We start from the raw sequence: 19,487 nt of genomic DNA, 5'->3' as shown, positions 1-19,487 counted from the left end.
TTGCTAGGTTATCAATATGCAGATTGGGTTATGGTTTGGTTTATTTGAATTTGCTATACTGCACAATACTGACAGACGGAACAAGGCGGTTTACAATAAAAAATGCATAATTAATTAAAGGTATGAAAGGAACTACAATTCAATTTATAGGATAGTGGAAGTAGTCATTAAAAATAGATCCAATCAAACACAGAAAGGGGTGGACAGACACAAGTACCAGACTTGAGCCTCGTCAGGAGGAATGCTGTAAACCTAAGAGAGTGACAAATTTTAAGAACGGATTTGAATTTTAGTAAGGATAGCTCCTTTCGGAGAGCCAGTGGGACACTGTTCCAGATTGGCTAAAAAAACAAAAAAACATGGTGTCTAGTTTGCTCTTGTTGGGCAAACGTGGGACTTGGCAAAATTAAGTGAATCATTTTTTTGCGGGAGATTTTGGACTCTCTGTTGTTCTAAAACTTAAGTGAAGGTCATTTTAATGAGTGCAAAACACGCACAGGCATGTAGGGCATAGTGAGGGCAGAAAGATAGGAAAGAATTCCAGAGCACAAAGCCTTGAAAGTCAGAAGAAGAATCTTATACTGGATCCGAGAGGAGACAACCAGTGATGCCTGAAAGGGGGTGTTACTCTGTCATGTTTTTTCACATGACAGAGCAAATGAATAGCCACATTCTGGAGCTTTTTAAGAGAGGTTTGGGGTAGACTGGCAAAATTAATATTGCAGTAGTCAATTTTGGAAATGGCAAGGACAAATAGGCAAGCGGTAATTCCAGTAGGAAAGGATGGAGGGAAGAAAGAGGAAGAGGTTCACAGTTTTAAAAGATTGGAGCAGTGGACCGGGACACAGTGGCCTAGTCCTTAATAGCGAAGAAACAGAGCTATTTCCGGTTACAAGGGTGAATAAGATTCCACTCCATTGAAATGGGGATTGAAGACTGTGATAAATACATAAGTATTGCCATACTGGACAGACCGAAGGTCCATCAAGCCCAGCATCCTGTTTCCAACAGTGGCCAATCTAGGTCACTACTCTACTGCTAATTCCAGATTCCGTTCCTTTTATCTTGCTGCACCTCACGCCTGCAATAGACTACCCGAGCCTGTACGTCTAGTCCCGTCTTTGGCCGTTTTCAAGTCCAAACTTAAAGCCCACCTCTTTACCACTGCTTTTGACTCCTAACCACTACTCACTTGCCCTGTCCTTTTATCCTCACCTCTTTATTCCCTTACCCTTTTGTTCTGTCTGTTTGCCTGTCTTATCTAGATTGTAAGCTCTCTGAGCAGGGACTGTCTTTTTGTGTAAGGTGTACAGCGCTGCGTATGCCTTGTAGCGATATAAATGATAAGTAGTAATAGTAGTCACAAGTACCTGGCAAGATCTCAGAACAGTACAATACATTTTATGCTGCTTATCCTAGAGATAAGCTGTGGATTTTCGTCAAGTCCATTTTAATATTGGCATATAGACTTTTAGGAAGCTATCCTAACCTTTTTTAAAACCCTGCTAAACTAAGTGCTTTTACTACATTCTCTGGCAACAAATTCCAGAGTCTAATTACACTTTGAAGAAATATTTTCTCCAATTCGATTTAAATTTACTAGACAAGAGATCTAGGGATGATGGTAAATGAGGCTTTCGATTTCTAATTACAAATATCTGTGGTGGTAAAAAATTATTTCCTGAAATTGAGAGAAAAACTTGTTTTATAGCAAGAAGTGTTTGGAATGGTGATCTGTGTGTATGCAATTCTTTTTTTTTTTTTTTGTGGATTACTGCAATAGTTTGTATTTGGGATTTACCAGGAAGGAGACAGAGCGCTGAGCCTCATTTACAGGCCCTTCATCGGTTGGTTTCCGATTAGAGCTTGTGTACAATTCAGATTGTGACTGTGCTCCATCATGTATTTAAAGGGAGTAACACAGTATACATAGTCAGAAGAGTTAAATGATACCAACTGGGAGGGGTCCTAAGAACTTCACAAGGTTCAGAGAGAGAAATGTCAGGATAGGGCTGCCTAGGTAAGGAGACCAGAATGCCCCTTGAATTAAGGAGTGAGGAACTGTATAAAAAAGTAAAGATATGGATTTTGGAGGGAAGGTAGTTGGAGCCTATAGAGATGTGGCTGATTGGCAGGGGAATCTAAGAAGTCCTGGATGTTGGGTGGGCATGGAGCCAGTGTTTCTGTAATGGTAGCTTGGGAAGGTGTGCTCTGCTGTTTTTGATTTCAGTATTTTACAAGGTGGTTGTTTTGTATAATTGTATAATTTTGTTTCTTATTATATCTTGCCTATCATAATATCACCTCCCCCATCTTCGACCCCCAACTTGCCTGAAACTTACCTACCTTATCCGCCCTTAACATCACATTATACTTGTCTACCTCATTCGACCTTAACATCACACTGTATTTGTTCTTCTACCGGACTTGGCGAACGCCTTTACGGTACTATGTAAACCACATTGAGCCTGCAAATAGGTGGTAAAATGTGGGATACAAATGTAACAAATAAATAAATAATGTCTAGGTGAAATACAATAAAATTATTTATTAAAATATCCAAAACATCACACACACAATAACACACTTCAATAAAAATATTTAATACAGTAGTGCTCTACTTTGTTGTAAACAGCAGTGGGCAATTATTGTACTGGGGGAGTAGTGTAAGTGCTCTTTTTGAACATTTTTTGGCTGCCAGGTCATTGCTGAGAGAGAAAATCCCGCATTGGTTTAGAAGGGTTTCTCGCTGGATTGCATCTGTGTGTTCGTCCTGGAGCCCACCTGGTTCACACATTCCTCCTTCCTCCCTTTCCTCTGATTCACTTATCAAACATATAAACGGCAAGTGACCGTATTCACGCGCAAATGCACAGTAGAGACTTCTCTCTCTGCCCCGCCCCCGCTTCAATACGTGATGATGGGGGTGGGACAGAGAGGGAAGTCTCTACTGGCATGCTGCAGACGTCGGAACCTCCCCCCTTCCCCCGGAGTCGCTGCTGCCCTCCATCTGGCCCGAGCACTTATATCAGCACGCAGCAGCAGGCACATCAGCAAAGCTGCCGTCGGGCTTCCTTCTCTGCCTTTGTCCTGCCCTCGCCGACGTTACGTCACACGAGGGCGGGACACAGGCAGAGAAGGAAGCCTGCCTCGACGGCAGCTTTGCTGATGTGCCTGCTGCTGCGTGCTGATGTAAGTTTACAGTGCTGCTCGGGCCGGGTGGAGGGGCGGGGGGGGGGGGCTCGGACCCCCCCCCATTCCAAAAGTAGCCCGTTTTCACAGGCTCAACGGGTAGTACCTAAATAAAACATGCTTATACCTCTTCCATGATCCAGAGGATCCCTGTTTCATCTGCATCTACTGTTTGGAGTACTTTGAAAAAGCGATTAATAGAGGCCGATGGAAATAAGGTTTTTCGGTTCCAGTTGAAACTGAATCCGCGGCTAACATTCGTCCCTTGGTTTCGGCCAAAACCGAAATTGGCCCTCACCACCATCCCCCCACTGGCAACCAGGCAAAACACCCCTCCTGGTCCCACTTGTGAGCTTCGCCCCCCCACACACACACACACACACAGGCCCACCTTAAAATCTAGTGGTCTAGTGGCATAACTGGGCCAGGAGTAATCCCCAGTCGCTCCTGACCTTGGCTTCAAAATGGCTGCAGAGACCATCATTGTCAGTCTTGTAAGACTGCCGCTGAAGGTCTCAGCAGCCATTTTGATGGTGAAGATGGTAAGGGCAGGAGCAACTAAGGATCTCTCCTGCCCCATTAGACCACTAGGGCTTTTAAAGTAGTCCAAGGAGACCCTAAGGGGGAAGGGGCAGAGAGTGGGCGGTGCTTTTGGTTAAAGGTGTGTGTGTGTGGGGGGGGGGGGGGGGGGTTGGTTTCAGTTGGAAATGCACCAGCATTTTTGTCTGAAAACAAAACATGACCTGGTTTTGGCACCAAAACTGAAATTTGGTCAGCCTCTAACCATGAACTAGTGGGTCATATCTCTGGGATGCTCTTGTGTGCATCTGACTTCAGTAATGTCCAATTACACCAGCATGAGTGTAGTGCTGCCATTTAATTGTTCAACTGTAGGCCTTTTATAACTAGGATGTTTTGATTGTAAATTAAAATGAGCAGAAGCTTAAATGCTGAGCCATTTGCTAATGGCCAGAGGTATTTTGGTCTATCACTGTTCTGCATTAGATCCCTATGGTGAGGTGCTGTGTGTCCTGTGAAATGAACCATCTGGCTGTATTGTGCTGTGGCTGGGGTGGGATAGGGCAGGGCAAGGGGTGGGGGAGCAGTTTTCCCCAACAGCCTATTTTGGTAGAAAGTGTATATGTTTTTCCTTTTTGAAAAGTCACATCAGGTATCTAGTGTCAAAAAGTACATGTAGACTTCTAGTCCTTTTTCTGTGGGCAGTGTATGTACACATTTGAAAATGGCATTCCAGAGGCATGCTTTACTCTCCTGACTGAACGTGCCCCCTCTCCCCCCCTCCCAAAAAATGGCCTTTTTAATGTGGCGACAAAGCTTATGTGTGAACCTTGCATGTACTTAGCCATTTTAAGAAGAAGGGCAATTTTTTTCTTTCTGAAATGTGAGTTTGCTTTAGTAAGTTGGGCTCTTTTCCAAGGCTTATTGATTGTTGTCTAAGTATGGGATATTCCCCCCTCCCTTTTTTTTTTTTCTCTTTATTTTGTAAAGTTGTAAACTTGGAGGTTCCATAAGGTAAAGTTTATTATATATTAGATTTGCAGTTTTAGTGTGTCATATAATAATTGTCTGTTCTTTACAATTTTGAACAGTAAACCCTCCATTGCCCCATGTGAGCCGCATTGAGCCTGCTATGAGTGGGAAAGCGCGGGGTACAAATGTAACAAAAATAATAAAGACCTCTTGTTAATTAAAAAAAAAAGGAGGGGACAGTTTTCAGACAAGCTGATTTCCACAGATAAATCGCTATTAATCCAGGCATATTGCCCTCTGACAGGGCAATTTTCATACTGCCCGCACAGAGGTACTTTTTACTCACAGCTGTTCATATGAGTTTTTGAAGTGAAAGTTAAAAACTGCAGAAGGAAGTGGTGCCCATAGGCTCTTTCATCTCCTTTTTCTGCAGGTACTTTCAACTAGCACACATGCTTTTGAAAATAGCAAAAGTATGTGCATTATTTCAATCCATGCCCTGGCCCCAGATGCATATGTGGAACAGTACACATTTTTTTTACCTGAACACTGCAGGTAAAACATGGAAATGGTATTGCAAATTGCTCATCACACGTTCTAAAATTTTAGCAGATCAGTATTCAGCCTGCAGCAGTCAGCATTTTTTAAAATGCCAGATAACTACCTGAATAAAGTTAGACTGGCCTTTTTGTTGTCCTGACTTTATTCAGATAGTTACTGGTTAGCAGGCTGACTATTGCCAGTAACTGGTTAACTCTGGCTGTGCCCATACTCTGTCCCCGGATCGCTCTGGCATTGCCCAGGTAGTGTCAAGGTGGGCTGACCAGATTTTTAGTGGCACTCTCCAGGTAAATGTCACTGAAACTTTAGGTATAACTCAGTGTTACCCAGGTAGGAGCTCCTCCTGCTGAGTTAAGTCCTGCTGAATATGAGGCCCTAAGTGTACAGCAGTGTATGGCATTGATTTATCTATTTTTAACATTTTCTATATTACTATATCATACTAAATCATCAAGGTGATTTTGCATGATAGAGACCAGAACTACAAACGAGTGCTAGGACAACCAACAGACAAAAAGACATGGGGAAAAATTAGTTATGGTGGACCCAAAGGGAATAAGCACAGCTGGTTTACAACTTTTGATTACTTTTGCCCCACGTTGTTGGGAGAAAAGCCAAGTTTTTATTCCCATCTTGAATTTGCAAATGTAGGTCTTGGATCTAAAATTTGAGACTGTGTTCCCAAGAGCAGGCACAAGATAGGCAAAAGCTTGAATGCCTGGGAAATTTAAACCTGACCCTTGTAGATGGAAGTAAATTTAAAAATTACCCTGGGAGAATTATAAGGATCAGTGAGGTCGCAGGTACAATGGGCACAAAATGTGAGCATTAAGATTTTGAATTTGATTCTAGCTGCAACAGGAAGCTGGTGCTGCTCAACTGGGACTTAACACAAAACCACCAACAAAACAATTCTGAACCTCTTCTTTTTCTCCTAGGAGCAATGGGAGAAGCAAATAAAGGAGGCAGGGACGCCACTGGCAAAGTATTACAGCTACTGGCGGAAGCTGCGGGAGAAGGAAATTCAGCTGGAGATCAGCGGCAAGGAGAGGGTAAGGCTGCTTTGTACCTGTACATATTCAGCTCGCGTGCTTCCCAGAGAAATAGCTCTGATTGGCTAATGTGCTGCATGTGATCCTGCAGTAACAGAGATACCAAGTCACACACATTAAAACTGCCCTCATACACTGAGCCACCCCTCTTCACATTCATTTGCCACTCTCCTCCCCCTGCTCACAGTCCAGCATTTCTGTACCCTCCCTCCCCAGTTTACTTTAAATTTGTCTTTCACCAGCAGCAATATACATAGGCTACTTGTAGCCAGCCCCAGAGCCTGCCTATGCAGAAACAGGAAGTTGAGTCAGAAGGAAGGCTGTGGAGCTGGCCAAAATTGGCCTATGTGCATCACTGCCAGTGAAAGACAAATTTAAGATAGACTGGGGGGGGGGGGGGGGGGTAACAGAGTGGGGGAGATACCGTACCGCAGGCGGAGGGGACTTCAGAGAGAGATGCCAAATTGTGGATGGGAGGAGGGACATGGAGGGAAAGATGCTTGATCCAGTTGGGGAGGAAGGGAAGACAGGGATAGAAGTGGATGGGAAGAAAGAAGGAGAAATGTTAGATCCACAGAGCAGAAGGGAGGTATAGAGACATGCTGGACAACAGGAGGGGAGAGAGAGATGCTAGACCGGGGAAGGAGAAGGGAGCAAGGAGAGGTGCAGGACCATGAGAGGAAAGATAAAGGGAGAGATGTTGGACCACTGGAGTAGGGAGAGAGAGAAGAGGGAGAAATGTTGGACCATGGGGAGAGGGAGAGATGTTGGGCCATGGAGAGAAGGATGGCAACAAAGAGAGGGAGATATGCTAGGCTATGGAGAAGTGGGGCAGAGAGAAAGAGAGATAGTATAGGGAGATGTTAGGCTACAGGGTGGGAGGAGGGGAGATACTGGCAGTGGTGGAACAAGGGGAGAGAGGCCATGGGGAAAGAGGTAGGGAGATATGCTGGACCATGGGGGGGTGGCAGGAAAGAGAGAGCAAGAGATGCTGGACTATGGGAGGGCATAGAGAAAAGAGAGATGATATAGGGAGATGTTAGGCTACAGAGAAGGGGGGGAGTTACTGGTAGTGGTGGGACAATGTGAGAGAGGCCATGGGAAGTTATCAAGGAGATGAATGAGTGAGTACAGAGGGTAGAAATGTGGTAATGGGATGTAGATGAAAGAAGAGAGAGGAGGCTGGGGAAGGAGTGAGACGAAATGGGAGAGCTAGGGGGTGAGAGATGGAAAGTTGATAGGTAGATGAAAAGTAAAAATTAAAAAAAAAGGGTAAGTGAAATTTGAACAGAGAGGCAGAAAAAAAAGAAAGGGAGGAAAGAGCTAAAAGGGAAAGATCAATATGTCAGAGAGATGTAGTGAGGGAATAGAACAAGACAGGAGGAGAGGAGAGAAATGATAAATGGACAGCAGCCACTGGAAAGAGAGTTAGCAGAAGACAGACAAAGCAGAAAAGAGAAACTGGGACCAGTATGATGAAAAAAATAAAATGTCCATACAACAAAGGTAGAAAAACAGCTCTGCTTGCATTGTGCCCACATGTCTCCGTGTGCACGCAAACAAAGAAAGCACACCCTCCGGGAACATCTAAAGAAGAGGGGAAGACTGGAACTACCGACCAGGTCATCGATGTCTGTATGTCCCCCAGAACCACTGCATGTCGCACAACACGTGCTGCCCGTCACCCCAACAGAGAGCAGTGATACTGGAATCGCCCCCATCATGCCTTTGCAACTCTTCCTGCAACTCAAGGAAGCAGCCGCGCTCCCTTTTCCAGCCAGGCAAGTCTCCCCGCTTTACCCCCAGGCCTGGTGATCAGTCCCGCCTCGCTAGCAGCCCTGCTATTGCCAGAATACCCTCTCCCCATCAGGGCCTCACTACTGGTGCGTTCTGAGCCCCAGCTCCTCTCGGGGCCCTTCCCACACAAGCCAAGCATGAGGGACAGCTCCTGCAGTCATTCCAGATCAATTCAGTTGTGCCCCCTCCATATTGGAAGCACAGCACTTGGGTCTTGCCCTTCTTGTCGGCACTGATGTCACGACCCTGACCACGCCCCCTGAAATCGCTCTGAAATTCCCTTCTGGGTAGGGGAACCTCAGGGCACTACAGCATATAGCACACCAGGCAGAGGAGCACAGGAGGAGACACAAACACTGCAGGAGCCACCGGGACCATGGTCACAGAAGAGAGAGGCAAAAGTCCTCCTCCCACTGTGCTTCTATACACAGACACCAGAGTCATGGACACCACAGCCTGCCCCCGGAACAGGACAAAAAACAACAGGGCAGACGATCCGCAAACTCCAAGACAGAAGAAAAAAGAGCAGATCAGTGATAGATGTATACAAACTTTATTAGTCAATTCGCATAGAGAACAGTGCCCGACACAGGCTGTGCTTCGCCCAGCAGGGCTGCGCCAGGGGCTACTCAGTGATCCTCTATTAAGGAGCCATAAACATTCCAACAATTGTTATCTAATTTCCACAGCATGTATATATATGTGTGTCTTATGGTCGACTTCTAGTGGCCAACAACCTAAGCTGGAAACTAGACCCATACGAATGGTCGCTGAACTCCAAGGCAGCCAGAGACCTAGTCCATCAATGGGAATCCCCTTCCGTAGACCTCTTCGCCACAGAGCGCAATGCAAAGTGTCCCAACTTCTGCTCCAAACGATCCTGCCAACAGTGCCTCTGCGCGGACGCATTCTTGCTCAAATGGAGTCGAGGACTACTCTGTTTACCTCCCAACACCACTTATTGCCAAAACTCTACTGAAGATTATCCGATGATGATGATCACCCCCTTCTGGCCTCTACAATCCTGGTTCCCTTATCTCCAGCGCCTGGCCACCCACCCACCTTGCCACCTCCGTGAAATGGCAGAACTCATCACCCAGGACAACGGGTCCATTCTTCACGACCTCCAAATGCTGGCACTGACCGCCTGGATGTTGAAAGGCTGATCCTCGCGTCCAACATCCAACAAGTTGTGCTAGCGGCCCGAAGACAATCCACAAGATGGGCCTACACCTTCAAATGGAAACGTTTCCTCACATGATGCTCCGCCCCTCAGCTTGAACCGCTACCCTACTCCATCCTGACCATCCTAAAATACCTGTTGACCCTATTGGAGGGAGGCCTCAAACTGTCATCCATCAAGGTACACGTAAGCGCCATTGCGGCCTACCCACAACCATGTAGACTACTGACCAGTCTCTGCTCTTCCCCTGGTAACCTGGTTCGTGAAAGAACTAACCATCTTACATCCACCAGTGAGACCACCGCCACCAACGTGGGACCTCACACCGTACTACAACAGCTCACCCTCCTGTCCTTCGGCTGCTGGATGAAGCGTCCCCCAAGTTCCTAATTTGAAAGACCCTGTTCCTCACCGCCATCACCTCGGCCAGACGCATCAGCGAGCTCCAAGTGCTGGTCCATCACCCACCCGACAGACTACTCCGCGAAGATCGGGCAGTGCTCAGAACCCATCCCAGATTCCTCCCTAAGGTGATCTCAGCCTTCCACCTAACACAATCCTGAACGACGCATCAGAACAGCGCCAGCAACACCCCCTGGACTGTGTGAGGGCCCTCGGGACCCACCTCAACAGGACAAAACAGGTCAGGATTGCCTCCCAACTATTCATGTCCTATGACCCCCAATAGACCCGGCCTACCGGTTACCAAACATACCCTCTCTAAATGGATAGCACAATGCATTGCATTCACCTACAAAAGGTCCAGCCTACAGGCGCTGCCTGGGGCTCATGTTCATGAACTCAGAGCCTTAGCCACCACTCAACACCATTTGCACTGCTGCCACCTGCTCCTCCATCCACACCTTTGCACGACACTATTGCCTTGATAGTCTTCCTTGTACCAAATTCCTGCACAGTACTACAGGCCGCACTATGATCAGACCAGCACCCCCCCCCCCCCCCCCCCCCCCCCAGAGGCCACAGGACACCAGCACGAACCTCACAATACGCCAGGGCCAAGAAGACCCAGTCTAGAACTAAACCTTTCCACTGATGCTGTGCATTTTGAGCCAGACTTATGGCTCCATTTGTGTTGCTCAACTTAGTTATGTGTTTTTCATCCTAGTTATTCTCCGAGGACAAGCAGGCTGCTTGTTCTCACGACTGGGTTGACGTCCGCGGCAGCCCCCACCAACCGGAAAAAGCTTCGCGGGACGGTCGGCACGCAGGGCACGCCCACCGCGCATGCGCGGCCGTCTTCCCGCCCGTGCGCGACCGCTCCCGCCAGTTACTTTTTTCCCGCGACTGAGAGAGTCGTGTTTTTGCAACTCTCTCGTTTCAGCCGCCGGAATTTTCGACCGCGTTTACGCGGGTCGTCGCTCTTGGCCCTTTTGGCCTCTTCTTCTTTCAGTTTCGTTTGTTATCCAAAAAAAAAAAAAAAAAGAATTTTGCGCGTGTGGAGCACGCGCTCCTCCTTTTTCCCTCGCTTTCTAGCGGGGACGCCTCGTTGCGGCCTAGTGGCCGCTCGGTCGGTTTCAATTTTCGTGGTGTGATTTTAGCCACCATTGCCGACTTTGACTTCGCCGACGCGATTTTTCCGTCGATGTCCTCGAAGGTCCCGAGTGGATTTAAAAAGTGTGGTCGCTGCGGCCGGCCGATCTCGCAGACCGACACCCACGCTTGGTGCCTCCAGTGCCTCGGGCCGGAGCACAATCTCAAGTCGTGTGCTTTGTGTCTCGGTCTCCGGAAACGGACTCAGGTTGCGAGGCAAGTTCTGCGGGACCGTCTTTTTGGAACTTGCGCCGGCCCCTCGACGTCGACCTCGACGGCATCGGTATCGAAGGCCGGTTCTTCGGTACCGGTATCGATGCCCGAGACATCGGCACCGATGGCAGCGACCCCAGGAGAACAGGTCCCGTCGGCCCGCCGGTCCGCCGGCGAGAGTGGGGTAGAGAGACCGCGTGGGCAGTCGGCCCCGGTCACTCCCTCAACTCGTGAGCCACGGGACCGAACCCTGTCGGACCCGGTACCTCGAGACCGAGGGGGATCGACCTCCTCCTCCTCCATGCCCTCCGGCACCGGTGACGTGCACCGGAAGAAGGACAAGAAGCGCCGTCACCGGGAGCCCTCGGTGCCTGAGGAGGTGTCGACGCCGAAGCGTCATCACAGAGAGGAGAGATCTCCGTCGGTGGTGGAGGTACCGACGCGTCGGGGTTCCGGCACCTCGGTGCCGTCTCCTGGCCCCCAGCAGCTTCTGGCACCGACACCCTTGCCGGCCCCACCGCCTTTCTCGGCAGCGGGCCTGGACGAGTGCCTCAGAGCCATCCTTCCGGGGCTCCTGGAAGGGCTGATGCGCCAGGCTGTGCCGGCGCCGGGGGTGCTTGCGCCCTCGGCGCCGATGACTGTGGCGCCGGCGAGCTCTAGCCCGGCGCCGGGGCAGTCGACACCGCCGCCGCTTGCGGTGCCGGTCTCGACAGCCACGCAGGTGGAGTCCCCGTCGACGTCGATGGAGGGAGCTCCGTCCCCGCCGGCGCGGGAGTCCACCGCTCGACGACACCGAGGCCTCGGTGCCTCGACGTCGAGCCGGGCCCGGTACCGGACTCAGCTACATGAGCTAATGTCCGATACCGAGGATGAGGACTCGTGGGGGGAAGAGGAGGACCCGAGATATTTCTCCTCAGAGGAGTCTACGGGCCTTCCCTCGGACCCCACGCCGTCACCGGAGAGGAAGCTCTCACCTCCTGAGAGTCTCTCCTTTGCCTCCTTTGTGCGGGATATGTCTATAAGCATTCCCTTTCCCGTGGTCTCTGTGGAAGAGCCGAGGGCCGAGATGCTCGAGGTCCTCGACTATCCATCACCACCTAGAGAGTCCTCCACGGTACCGCTGCACAATGTCCTGAAGGAGACGCTGCTCCGGAACTGGGTGCGACCATTAACTAATCCCACCATTCCCAAGAAAGCAGAGTCCCAGTACAGGATCCACTCTGACCCAGAGCTCATGCGGCCCCAGTTGCCCCATGACTCAGCGGTCGTGGATTCTGCTCTCAAGAGGGCACGGAGTTCGAGGGATACCGCCTCGGCGCCCCCGGGGCGGGAGTCTCGCACTCTGGACTCATTTGGGAGGAAGGCCTACCAGTCCTCCATGCTCGTGACCCGCATCCAATCGTACCTGCTCTATATGAGCATCCACATGCGGACCAATGTGCAACAGCTGGCGGACCTGGTCGATAAGCTCCCGCCGGAGCAGTCCAGGCCTTATCAGGAGGTGGTCAGGCAGCTGAAGGCGTGCAGAAAGTTCCTGTCCAGGGGGATTTTTGACACCTGTGACGTGGCATCTCGTGCTGCGGCCCAAGGTATAGTGATGCGCAGGCTCTCATGGCTGCGTGCCTCTGACCTGGACAACCGCACCCAGCAGAGACTGGCCGACGTCCCTTGCCGGGGGGATAACATTTTCGGTGAGAAGGTCGAGCAGATGGTGGACCAACTGCATCAGCGGGAAACCGCTCTCGACAAGCTCTCCCACCGGGCGCCTTCAGCACCCGCCCCCACGGGTGGGCGTTTTTCCCGGGCACGGCAGGCTGCACCCTATTCTTTTGCAAAGCGTAGGTACAACCAGCCGGCCCGAAGGCCTCGTCAGGCACAGGGACAGCCCCAGCGCGCTCGTTCTCGTCAACAGCGTGCGCCTAAGCAGCCCCCTGCGCCTCCACAGCAAAAGCCGGGGACGGGCTTTTGACTGGATCCACGGGAACATAGCCGCCCTACAAGTGTCCGTACCGGACGATCTGCCGGTCGGAGGGAGGTTAAAATTTTTTCACCAAAGGTGGCCTCTCATAACCTCCGACCAGTGGGTTCTCCAAATAGTGCGGTGCGGATACGCCCTGAATTTGGCCTCCCTGCCTCCAAATTGTCCTCCAGGAGCTCAGTCTTTCAGCTCCCATCACAAGCAGGTACTTGCAGAGGAACTCTCCGCCCTTCTCAGCGCCAATGCGGTCGAGCCCGTACCACCCGGGCAGGAAGGGCAGGGATTCTATTCCAGGTACTTCCTTGTGGAAAAGAAAACAGGGGGGATGCGTCCCATCCTAGACCTGAGAGGCCTGAACAAATTCCTGGTCAAAGAAAAGTTCAGGATGCTTTCCTTGGGCACCCTTCTGCCAATGATTCAGAAAAACGATTGGCTATGTTCCCTGGATTTAAAGGACGCATACACTCACATCCCGATACTGCCAGCTCACAGACAGTATCTCAGATTCCGCCTGGGCGCACGGCACTTTCAGTATTGTGTGCTGCCCTTTGGGCTCGCCTCTGCCCCACGAGTGTTTACAAAGTGCCTCGTGGTGGTAGCGGCCTACCTACGCAAGCTGGGAGTGCACGTGTTCCCATATCTCGACGATTGGCTGGTCAAGAACACCTCGGAGGCAGGAGCCCTCCGGTCCATGCAGTGCACTATTCAACTTCTGGAGCTGCTGGGGTTTGTGATAAATTACCCAAAGTCCCATCTCCAGCCAACTCAGTCTCTGGAATTCATAGGAGCGCTGCTGAATTCCCAGACGGCTCAGGCCTACCTTCCCGAAGCGAGGGCCACCAATCTCTTGGCCCTGGCTTCGCAGACCAGAGCGTCTCAGCAGATCACAGCTCGGCAGATGTTGAGACTTCTGGGTCATATGGCCTCCACAGTTCATGTGACTCCCATGGCTCGTCTTCACATGAGATCTGCTCAATGGACCCTAGCTTCCCAGTGGTTCCAAGCCACCGGGAATCTAGAAGATGTCATCCGCCTCTCCACCAGTTGTCGCACTTCACTGCTCTGGTGGACCATCCGGACCAATTTGACCCTGGGACGTCCATTCCAAGTTCCGCAGCCCACGAAAGTGCTGACGACGGATGCATCTCGCCTGGGGTGGGGAGCCCATGTCGATGGGCTCCACACTCAGGGTCTGTGGTCCCTCCAGGAAAAGGATCTGCAGATCAACCTCCTGGAGCTCCGAGCGATCTGGAACGCACTGAAGGCTTTCAGAGATCGGCTGTCCTGTCAAATTATCCAAATTCGGACAGACAATCAGGTTGCAATGTATTACGTCAACAAGCAGGGGGGCACCGGATCTCGCCCCCTGTGCCAGGAGGCCGTCGGGATGTGGCGTTGGGCGTGTCGGTTCGGCATGCTCCTCCAAGCCACATACCTGGCAGGCGTAAACAACAGTCTGGCCGACAGACTGAGCAGAGTCATGCAACCGCACGAGTGGTCGCTCCATGCCAGAGTGGTACGCAAGATCTTCCGAGCGTGGGGCACCCCCTCGGTGGACCTTTTCGCCTCTCAGACCAACCACAAGCTGCCTCTGTTCTGTTCCAGACTTCAGGCACACGGCAGGCTAGCGTCGGATGCCTTTCTCCTCCATTGGGGGACCGGCCTCCTGTATGCTTATCCTCCCATACCTTTGGTGGGGAAGACCTTACTGAAGCTCAAGCAAGACCGCGGCACCATGATTCTGATAGCGCCCTTTTGGCCCCGTCAGATCTGGTTCCCTCTTCTTCTGGAGTTGTCCTCCGAAGAACCATGGAGATTGGAGTGTTTTCCGACTCTCATTTCGCAGAACGACGGAGCGTTGCTGCACCCCAACCTTCAGTCTCTGGCTCTCACGGCCTGGATGTTGAGGGCGTAGACTTCACTGCGTTGGGTCTGTCTGAGGGTGTCTCCCGGGTCTTGCTTGCCTCTAGGAAGGATTCCACTAAAAAGAGTTACTTTTTCAAGTGGAGGAGGTTTGTCGTGTGGTGTGAGAGCATGGCCCTAGAACCTCGTTCTTGCCCTGCACAGAACCTGCTTGAATACCTTCTGCACTTATCAGAGTCTGGCCTCAAGACCAACTCAGTAAGGAATCACCTTAGTGCGATTAGTGCTTACCATTATCGTGTGGAAGGTAAAGCCATCTCTGGAGAGCCTTTAGTCGTTCGATTCATGAGAGGCTTGCTTTTGTCAAAGCCCCCTATCAAGCCTCCTACTGTGTCATGGGATCTCAACGTCGTCCTCACCCAGCTGATGAAACCTCCTTTTGAGCCACTGAATACCTGCCATCTGAAGTACTTGACCTGGAAGGTCATTTTCCTGGTGGCAGTTACTTCCGCTCGTAGGGTCAGTGAGCTTCAAGCCCTAGTAGCTCATGCTCCATATACCAAATTTCATCACAACAGAGTAGTGCTCCGCACTCACCCAAAGTTCCTGCCGAAGGTGGTGTCGGAGTTCCATCTTAACCAGTCAATTGTCTTGCCAACATTCTTCCCCAGGCCGCATACCCGCCCTGCTGAACGTCAGTTGCACACATTGGACTGCAAGAGAGCATTGGCCTTCTACTTGGAGCGGACACAGCCCCACAGACAGTCCGCCCAATTGTTTATTTCTTTCGACCCTAACAGGCTAGGGGTCGCTGTCGGGAAACGCACCATCTCTAATTGGCTAGCAGATTGCATTTCCTTCACTTACGCCCAGGCTGGGCTGACTCTTGAGGGTCATGTCACGGCTCATAGTGTCAGAGCCATGGCAGCGTCGGTGGCCCACTTGAAGTCAGCCACTATTGAAGAGATCTGCAAGGCTGCGACGTGGTCATCTGTCCACACATTCACATCTCATTACTGCCTCCAGCAGGATACCCGACGCGACAGTCGGTTCGGGCAGTCGGTGCTGCAGAATCTGTTTGGGGTGTAAATCCAACTCCACCCTCCAGGACCCGAATTTATTCTGGTCAGGCTGCACTCTCAGTTAGTTGTTCTTCGTAGGTCAATTTCTGTTGTACCCTCGCCGTTGCGAGGTTCAATTGACCTGGGTTATTGTTTTGAGTGAGCCTGAGAGCTAGGGATACCCCAGTCGTGAGAACAAGCAGCCTGCTTGTCCTCGGAGAAAGGGTATGATACATACCTGTAGCAGTTGTTCTCCGAGGACAGCAGGCTGATTGTTCTCACCTTCCCTCCCTCCTCCCCTTTGGAGTTGTGTTTCATACTTTATTGCTTGTCATTCAACTGGCGGGAGCGGTCGCGCACGGGCGGGAAGACGGCCGCGCATGCGCGGTGGGCGTGCCCTGCGTGCCGACCGTCCCGCGAAGCTTTTTCCGGTTGGTGGGGGCTGCCGCGGACGTCAACCCAGTCGTGAGAACAATCAGCCTGCTGTCCTCGGAGAACAACTGCTACAGGTATGTATCATACCCTTTATCACGCCACACAGGGATTTGAAGCAGCTTGTCGGAAGTTATTATGTTACAGGTTAATCCTAATTGTTACAAAACAAGGGGGTTCACCTCCCAAGGTTATTAGTATACAATAAACCGTTGCATGTGCAGTTCCAACAGGATGACTCCTAATTTCTTACACTGGCCACCATGCCAGGATCAAACGCACCCCTCAGCTAGGGAGTCACCTCCTATACGTGGTTGACACATCCTGCTTGGCCTGTGAGAAAGTACAGTTATTTACCTGTAACGTAGGTTCTCCATGGACAGCAGGATAAGTCAGGCACACAACCCACCCTCCTCCCCTCCACACTGATCTGGCTCTAGCTACAGACAAACTGGAAAAGGAAGAGGAAATACCTGGGTGTTCCTAGCTATAGGGGAGGGGGAACACTACACATGCTCAGAAGGTTTGAAAAAAAAAAAAAAATCCTCTGAGCTATTGGAGAGCTTTTTCCGTCCAATGGGAGCCGTCGGATGACATCACCTATATGTGGCTGACTTATCCTGCTGGCCACGGAGAACCTACGTTACAGGTAAGTAAGTGTACTTTGTGTGAGCTACCTTAGATTAAGAATGAAAGGCTAATTATAAATGTAGTGATATGCATGAAAGCCTCAGCCCCTTCTGCTCTTGGCTCTAGCCTTATCTGAGCCCAGAATAAAATCCCTTCCTTGCTTTTGTGCTCTGCCTTACAGCTACTTTGTTCTGCAGTTGTGATGGGAATTTTCCTTACCTGCTGTGTGCTGCATTTTTAAAGATTTTTAAACAGTGACTGCCTTTGCTTCATACTAGGTCATGACATGTTTGATGCCTGGAAAAGGAGATGGGGGAGGTTTCTGTTTATGGAATGGACTGGGACATTTCTGTGGTTTGGGGTTTGCTTGTTTTGTGGGGGGGGGGGGGGGGGGGGTTGTTGGGTTTTTTTTTTTCTCCCGGTGGATCTATGAATCCAGCTCAGGCCTGACTATTCCTGGATGGTAGTGAAGCTTGGGGGGAGGAAGGAAGGGCAGCACTCCCCAGCAGATGAGTGTGCCTAAAGGTAAATAATTCAAGTCTGGAAAGCTGTTGTTCCCTTGGCTCTTGACTGGGCTCTGCTAATTAGGCCAGGCCTGCAGAGGTGCAGGAGCTGCTAAGAGCCCTAATGGTGTCTGCATAGAGAGTGGGAGGGCTACTTATCTCCTTCATTAAGGGAAGCAGATTAACAAAAAAGCAAAAGGAAGATAATAGAAATCCTTTCAGCATGAGTTCAGACATGCACTCTGATCTGCTATGGGCAAATCTCTGCCCACAGCAGCTGTGTCCATACAGTCATGGGGCATCTCACTCCCCCAAATCCCAGAGGAATTGGTGGGGGGGGGGGGGAGGAATAAGGGAGGAGAGCCAGCACTCTTAGACCTACTGGTCCATTTAATTCTTCTCTGCCGCCTACCTCAGCCATCTGCATTGAGCTTAATTGATATACAGCCCTGGTATGACACCTGTGGTTATCCCACCTTGGACTGTTGTTGCACTAAAAAGCTCTGTCAGTGAGAGTCTGGCATAGGTGATTACTTACAGCCACTTCAGTGTTTAGCTTCCGTTGTACCATATGTGTTACATTTTGTAAGTTATGGCAGTGAGGGTGTTCATCCTTTCCACTGCAGGGCATTGTGATAGTTTCATTTAGACTTTCCTTGCCTACAAGATTCTAGTGTAAATTATCAATCTGAGCACCTCAGAAGCAATGCAGCAAGCTGTCTGCTGCCCTTAATTTGAACCTGTCTGCAAGGGGGATCTTTTACATTAGACAATGTGAGAGAGCCCAGGACTTTGAAGGCTGAGTGGTGAGGTCCTTGACTGTTTGCATGCGGAGCTGGAGAGGGACACAGGTTGGAGTTCAGGTCAGGGGCAGAACAGAACTCATTTGAGATTGCAGTGAGATGTGGACCTCTGGGCATGGGTAGAAGATGAAGTTGCGAGGATGGGGTAAGAAACACAATCTCAGGATGGAGTTTGGGGGATATCAGTGAGGTGTGACCCTCTGGGAGCAGTTGGGTTATTATTATTTATTGCATTTGTATTCCACATTATCCCACCTTTTTGCAGGCTCAATGTGGCTTACAATATATCATGAATAATGGAGATATGTAAGAAATAAACATTTAGTATTATAGAAGGATCTTGGGTAACATGATAGTGTTAAAGCATGATATTAATATAAGAAGCAGATAGTAAAGGTATTTCCGGGTATGTGTAAGGAGTTCATATTTGTTGGTCTTTGTGGCATGTCTTGTTAAGGAGATGGGTCTTCAATAGTTTGCGGAAGTTGGTTAGTTCATGGATCGATTTTAAGTTCCGCGGTAGTGCATTCCAGAAATGTGTGCTCAAGTAGGAAAAGGTTGACGCGTGCGTTAGTTTGTATTTTAGTCCTTTGCAGTTGGGGAAATGAAGGTTAAGGAATGTGCGGGACGATGTCTTAGCGTTCCTCATTGGTAAGTCTATCAGGCCTGACATGTAGGCTGGGGCATCTCCATGAATGATTTTGTGGACTAAGGTACATATTTTGAACGTGATGTGTTCTTTAAGAGGGAGCCAATGCAGTTTTTCTCGTAGGGGTTTAGCACTCTCATATTTTGTTTTCCTGACTATGAGTCTGGCTGCTGTGTTCTGGGCTGTCTGAAGTTTCTTGATTGGAGCTCAGAGTGCAGGTAGGGGCCCAGATTGAGAATGGAACTCATGAGGGGTACACACTTATGAGTGTCTCATGTTTCTTGTTTTCTTTAGCTGGAAGATCTAAACTTCCCGGAGATCAAGAGAAAGAAGCAGCAGGCGAAGGAAGAAGACAAGAAGGAATTCCACGAGCTCTTCGATTCCGATAATGACTCAGAAGAAGAGACTGGAGTCTTCTCTGTGAAAGGTAGCAGTACTGTGTGGGGTGTGACACAATGGAGGATTTTTCAGGGGATCTGTTTTCTGAAGATTCATATGACAGGGGTTCTGGCTTCTTTTGAATTTAGC

The 19,487-nt window shown here is 49.9% G+C and overlaps 1 protein-coding gene across 2 annotated transcripts in view; it reads left to right on the top strand.

The window, feature by feature from the left end:
* NOC2L (NOC2 like nucleolar associated transcriptional repressor) overlaps positions 1-19,487 on the top strand; it is an 87,613-nt gene that overhangs the window by 46,004 nt on the left and 22,122 nt on the right. For both annotated transcript variants that reach the window (XM_030222050.1, XM_030222051.1), the window contains exons 16-17: positions 6,183-6,296; positions 19,254-19,386. In XM_030222050.1, coding sequence (XP_030077910.1) covers positions 6,183-6,296; positions 19,254-19,386 — 247 coding nt within the window. The remainder of the gene's footprint in view (positions 1-6,182; positions 6,297-19,253; positions 19,387-19,487) is intronic.

Source organism: Microcaecilia unicolor, chromosome 13, assembly GCF_901765095.1.
Source record: "Microcaecilia unicolor chromosome 13, aMicUni1.1, whole genome shotgun sequence".
In the NCBI taxonomy this organism is placed as follows: Eukaryota; Metazoa; Chordata; class Amphibia; order Gymnophiona; family Siphonopidae; genus Microcaecilia; species Microcaecilia unicolor.
This window is presented reverse-complemented; position numbering and strand designations above follow the sequence as displayed.